Genomic DNA, 6000 nt, shown 5'->3' with positions numbered 1-6000 from the left:
GCGGGAGGTCGGCCTGCAGCTGCCCACCCCTGCCCGCGTGCTGACTTCCTGGTGGCTGTCCCCATGTCCAGATCATATTCAACAACAAGGTGGTGAGCCCTGGTTTCCAGAGCAACGGCATTGCTGTCTCCCGCGTGGGCATCAAGATGTACGTGACCATCCGGGAGATTGGTGTCCAGGTCATGTTCTCGGGCCTCATCTTCTCTGTGGAAGTGCCTTTCAGCACCTTCGCCAACAACACCGAGGGGCAGTGTGGTGAGCCTGCCTGGGCACCTGGGCAGCAGGCTCGTGGGCTGGGGCACCGGGCCGGGCTGCATGGGCCCCCACGTGGGGTCGCTGGGCCACACCCATTCACCCCGAGGGAACCACCTAGGGTTGGCTTCTCAGAGGGACAGTGCAGCCCGGGAAGGGGAGGGGCCTGGGCTGGTCCCACAGGTGAGGGTGGAGATGTCCGGCCAGACCCAGCAAGGACACGCTGGGTGCTGCAGGGCACAGTATCCGTGGTCCAGCTCTGACCACCTCCGTCTGGCCAGGTACCTGCACCAATGACAAGAGGGACGAGTGCCGCCTGCCTGGAGGCACAGTGGCCCCCTCCTGCTCTGCAATGTCAGGCCACTGGAAGGTGGACGTCCCCGGCCAGCCGCACTGCCACGGGCCTACCCCGACACCCCCCTCAACCACACCCCAGACAACTCCTGTCCAGTGCCCCCCATCGCCACTCTGTGAGCTGATCCTGAGCAAGTAAGGGTCTGTCAGGGGTGGGCAGCCTGCTGGGCCCCCTGCCAAGGGCAAGGGGGCCTTCAGGAGGCTCCTGGGAAGGCCCAGAGCTGCCCTGTCACAGGCCTAGAATGCTGTCCTGGAGCTCTGGGTAGGGTGGTCACTGCCAGAATGCCACCACAGGGCTTGGCTGCAGCCAGGCTGGTCAACCTCCGAGGGCCTTTGCTGTCCACTCTCACGCATGCAGGCCTTGGTCACCTCCCCAACACCTGGCGATGGGGAGCCTGGTGGAGAGGCACTTGCAGGAAGGGGGTGGGGGCCCGACACCCTCCCTCGTGCGGGCAGAGCTGAGGAAGGCCACTGTCCTCACCTGGTGCTCTCTGGGGCGTCCTGTGTCGGGAAGACCCCGCTGTGGGCTGGTGGCCCACACCACATCTGCCCCATCTGCCTGCAGGGTCTTCCAGCCCTGCCACCACGTCATCTCCCCGCAGTCCTTCTATGAAGGCTGTGTCTTCGATTACTGCCACATGACCCCCCTGGACGTGGTGTGCTCTGGACTGCAGCTGTATGCGGCGCTGTGTGCCTCGGAAGGCGTGTGCATCGACTGGAGGGGCCACACCAACCATGCCTGCCGTGAGTGTCGGCAGATGATCTGGGTGGGCTCAGGGGGTCAGGCAGGGCTTCCTGGAGGAAGAGGGGAAACCCAAGTCAGGGTCCTATGGCCTCTGGAGGGCTGGATGCAGGTGGTCATGGGTGGGCAGCAGCAGAGCCTGAGGGGCCCAGAGCCTGGATGGACGGGTACCACTGACAGTTACTGAGGGCTCCTGAGTGGTGGTGCTCAGCCGGAAGTTGGGGTCAAGAGCCCAGAGGCACAGCCTCGAGCTGGCCCTCAGGGTGGCTTCTCTCCCTACAGCGTTCACCTGCTCGGCTGGCAAGGTGTACCTGCCCTGTGGCCCGTCCAGCCCCCCCTACTGCTATGGGAAGGACAGCACCAGCTCCCTGTACGTGCACCCTCACCCCACCCACCGTGGGTCCAACAAACCCCAGAGCCCCCCTGGGGGCCCCCTCCCTGGCCAGGGCACTGCTGCCCTGGGGAGCAGGGGCTGCAGCCCACTCTGCCTTCCTGCAGGGCCCTCCCGGAGGCCGGTCCCATCACAGAGGGCTGCTTCTGTCCCGAGAACACGATGCTTTTCAGCAGCGACGCCCAAGTCTGTGTGCCTGCCAACTGCAGCTGTACGTCCCCAAGGGCTTGGTGGGGGTGGCAGAGTGACCGTGCCTGCCTGGTGGCAACCTCTGATCTCTCTCTCTCTGCAGGGTGCCTGGGGCCCCATGGGGAGCCAGTGGAGGTAAGTGTGGATGGGTGGCCTGACCCTGAACCCCAGGAAGCTGAGGCAGGAGGTCCCTGAAATGCAAGCCCTGGAATGGCCAGTGTGGGCTTGGGTTGAGGGCTTCCTCTCAGTCCCAGAGGCCCAGAGGAAGGGCAAGGAGATTGGCCAGTGGCCCGACAGGAGTAGGAGGCCCCTCTTCTTAAGTGTCCTCCCTGCCCAACTTGGGGTGACACTGGAGCTGCTTTGTGGGTACTGAGCCCCTGCCTGGCCATGTCCTATCTTCTTGGGACCCCTTCCATCCTCACGGGGCAGGCCACCCCACAAAGCCCTTCCCACCTCATCTCCGGCCCTCCTGGGGTCTCCAGTACCAGTGCCAACCTGAGCTCCTGTCACTTCTGAGTGCTGCCCCAGGTGTCCCCCGCGGGCCCCACCTTGTGAGCCAGCCTGGGCCAAGGCTGACCTGTGGCAGGCTCACACAAGCCTCCTCCACAGCCGGGCCACACCATCAGCACCGACTGCCAGGAGTGCACCTGCAAGGACAGCTCCCAGAACATGACCTGCCACAGGAAGCCCTGTCCCCTGCCCCCCGCCTGCCCCTTGCCCGGCTTAGTGCCTGTGCCCACGGCCCCAAAGGCTGGCCAGTGCTGTCCCCAGTTCGTCTGCGGTGAGCCCTTGCCTGGTGGGGATGGCTGGAGGGGCCAGGGCAATCCACTGCTGGGGTAGGGAGATCCCTCCCTCCAGCCCCTCTGGGGACCCCAGCAGGGGTGTGGGGAGGGTGGGGTCTGCCAGCTCTCCTGGGAGCCCTGGGGAGCAGGCCCTGAGGCTGGTGGGAACGGGTGCAGAGGGGGCCGTCCCTGACTCCCTCGCTCACCTGCAGCCTGCAACACCAGCTACTGCCCGGAGCCCCAGCACTGCCCCAAGGGCTCCCGCCTGGTCCTGACCCACAAGGAGGGGGCCTGCTGCCCAAGCCAAATCTGCCGTGAGTGTCCTTGACCCTTGCACATGCACGCTGGAGGCTGCAGGCTGGGGACTCTGGCCAGGGATTCCTGGGGGCATAACTGGACGAAGCCGTGGTTTGTTGGGGCCGAATGTTGGCACAGATCTGATCTGATGACTCCACCAATGAGCATCAGAACTTGCTGGTGCCCAGGAGGCCAAGGTGGCCAAACAGGGGAGGTCTCGGGTGGCACGGTGGGGTGGGCTGGGTCCCTGCCTGCCAGGGTTACAGCCTGTGTATCTCCTGGACAGGCGGAATCGGCTGCAATGTCAACGGGACCGTCTACCAGGTAAGGCCCGTCCAGCATTCGGACACCCCACAGCCACAGGGACTGGGTCTCCCACTCCTGGGCTCCCTGACGGCCCCTCGGGGTAGAAGTAGAGTTCAGAGCAGACCCCCCGCAGACCATGTCTCAGAACCCTGCCCGGACCAGGGAACGAGTCTTCATGGACCCAGTCTGCAGCTTGGTGTGGCTGAGGCCCAAGCCTGGCCCCAGGCCCCCAGAGGTGCTGATACTGGGTGCCTGGCCTCACTGGGTCCCAGCAGCTGGCCACTCCTTGGTATCCTCCTGAGTACACCAGGCCTCTAGCCGGGCCCCCAAAGTGTGTGACCCCAGAGCCCCTATGGAGGGCTCATCCTTGTGACAGGGCTCTGCACCAGGGCCACCCCAGGGGTGTGGGTTGGCCTGTGGGCAGGCTGGGGAAGCTGACCTGTGAGGGCTGGGGCCTGTCCCTGGGCCCAGTCCAAGGGCACTGACACCTGGCCTAACTCCCCAGCCTGGCGCCATGGTCTCCTCCAGCCTGTGTGAAAGGTGCTGGTGCGAGGCAGCCGGCAGCCCCCCATCGGGCAGTTTCCTGGTCAGCTGTGAGACCCAGATCTGCAACACCCACTGCCCCCTGGTGAGTGCTGGCCCCACCGCTGCCCTCGTCCCCTGGGCAGACAGCGCGAGCTCAGGCCATACATCCACTGTCCCTGCAGGGCTTCGAATACCAAGCTCAGACGGGGCGGTGCTGTGGGAAGTGTGTGGCAGTGAGCTGCGTCGTGAACACCAGCAGAGGCCATGGCCACTTCCTCCACGTGCGTAGCTGCTGCACCTGGGGCCTCATGGCGGGGGGCTGGGAGCCTGGAGAAGCAGGTCTTGGGCTCCTGGTGGGCGGGGGGCAAAGCTGCCACACCCCCTGTGGGAGCTCCAGGAAGGCCCAGGCCAGGCCCTGGCCATGGATATGAAGGCAGAGAAAGCATTGTGTCCTGGCACTGGGCACTGAGTGGACAGGGTCTGGGGGTTCCAGGCTCTAAGTGGGCAGGGTCCTGGGCACTGAATGGACAGGGTCCTGGGGCACTGGGCATTGAGCAGGCAATGTCCTGGGGCATTGGGCACTGAGTGAAGGGTAATGGGGGCACTGGACACTGAGTGGACAGGGTCTGGGGGATACTGGACACTGAATGGGCAGGTCTTGGGGGGCAGGTCCTAGGGGTTCTAGGCACTAAGTGGGCAGGGTCCTTGGCACTGAATGGACAGGGTCCTGGGGCACTGGGCATTGAGTGAACAGGGTCCTGGGGTACTAGGCACTGAATGGACAGGGTCTGGGGGGCACTGGGCATTGAGCAGGCAATGTCCTGGGGCACTGGGCACTGAGTGAATGGGGTAATGGAGGCACTGGACACTGAGTGGACAGGGTCTGGGGGATACTGGACACTGAATGGGCAGGTCTTGGGGGGCAGGTCCTAGGGGTTCTAGGCACTAAGTGGGCAGGGTCCTTGGCACTGAATGGACAGGGTCCTGGGGCACTGGGCATTGAGTGAACAGGGTCCTGGGGTACTAGGCACTGAATGGACAGGGTCTGGGGGGCACTGGGCATTGAGCAGGCAATGTCCTGGGGCACTGGGCACTGAGTGAATGGGGTAATGGAGGCACTGGACACTGAGTGGACAGGGTCTGGGGGATACTGGACACTGAATGGGCAGGTCTTGGGGGGCAGGTCCTAGGGGTTCTAGGCACTAAGTGGGCAGGGTCCTTGGCACTGAATGGACAGGGTCCTGGGGCACTGGGCATTGAGTGAACAGGGTCCTGGGGTACTAGGCACTGAATGGACAGGGTCTGGGGGGCACTGGGCATTGAGCAGGCAATGTCCTGGGGCACTGGGCACTGAGTGAATGGGGTAATGGAGGCACTGGACACTGAGTGGACAGGGTCTGGGGGATACTGGACACTGAATGGGCAGGTCTTGGGGGGCAGGTCCTAGGGGTTCTAGGCACTAAGTGGGCAGGGTCCTTGGCACTGAATGGACAGGGTCCTGGGGCACTGGGCATTGAGTGAACAGGGTCCTGGGGTACTAGGCACTGAATGGACAGGGTCTGGGGGGCACTGGGCATTGAGCAGGCAATGTCCTGGGGCACTGGGCACTGAGTGAATGGGGTAATGGAGGCACTGGACACTGAGTGGACAGGGTCTGGGGGATACTGGACACTGAATGGGCAGGTCTTGGGGGGCAGGTCCTAGGGGTTCTAGGCACTAAGTGGGCAGGGTCCTGGGGGTTACTGAGCACTGAATGGACAGGGTCCTGGGGGCACTGGGCACTCAGTGAACAGGGTCCTGGGGCATTGACCACTGAATGGGCAGGTCCTGGGGGGCACTTGGCCCTGAGCAGGCAGGGTCCTGGGGCACTGGGCACTGGGGCACTCGGGAGTTCTCTCCAAGGCAGGTGCCTGGCAAGGCCATGATCTCCCCGTGAGGGGCACTTACCCTGCCTCCTTTCAGCCTGGTGAGTCCTGGTCAGACCCCGAGAACCGCTGTGTGACCTACCGGTGTGAGAAGCACCAAGACAGGCTTGAGGTGGTGACCGCGGAGAAGCAGTGTGCCCCACTCAGCTGCGCTCGGGTGAGCTCCCGCCCCGCCCGGCCGCGGCTCACCCAGTGACGGGAGTTCTGTGGGGCCAGCGGGCCTGTGGCCCTCGGCCT

General features: G+C 64.4%; 1 protein-coding gene across 1 annotated transcript in view; it reads left to right on the top strand.

The window, feature by feature from the left end:
- Muc5b (mucin 5B, oligomeric mucus/gel-forming) overlaps positions 1 to 6000 on the top strand; it is a 74453-nt gene that overhangs the window by 16413 nt on the left and 52040 nt on the right. The window contains exons 25-36 of the mRNA XM_048807623.1: positions 8 to 15; positions 72 to 255; positions 534 to 741; positions 1172 to 1350; positions 1631 to 1718; positions 1847 to 1950; positions 2032 to 2063; positions 2538 to 2709; positions 2923 to 3024; positions 3294 to 3331; positions 3819 to 3941; positions 5801 to 5920. Of these exons, the coding sequence (XP_048663580.1) occupies positions 8 to 15; positions 72 to 255; positions 534 to 741; positions 1172 to 1350; positions 1631 to 1718; positions 1847 to 1950; positions 2032 to 2063; positions 2538 to 2709; positions 2923 to 3024; positions 3294 to 3331; positions 3819 to 3941; positions 5801 to 5920 (1358 nt within the window). The remainder of the gene's footprint in view (positions 1 to 7; positions 16 to 71; positions 256 to 533; positions 742 to 1171; positions 1351 to 1630; positions 1719 to 1846; positions 1951 to 2031; positions 2064 to 2537; positions 2710 to 2922; positions 3025 to 3293; positions 3332 to 3818; positions 3942 to 5800; positions 5921 to 6000) is intronic.

The sequence above is a fragment of the Marmota marmota genome, unplaced genomic scaffold, assembly GCF_001458135.2.
Source record: "Marmota marmota marmota unplaced genomic scaffold, marMar, whole genome shotgun sequence".
Taxonomy (NCBI): Eukaryota; Metazoa; Chordata; class Mammalia; order Rodentia; family Sciuridae; genus Marmota; species Marmota marmota.
The sequence above is the reverse complement of the archived record's forward strand: the minus strand, read 5'-3'. Positions and strand labels throughout refer to the sequence as shown.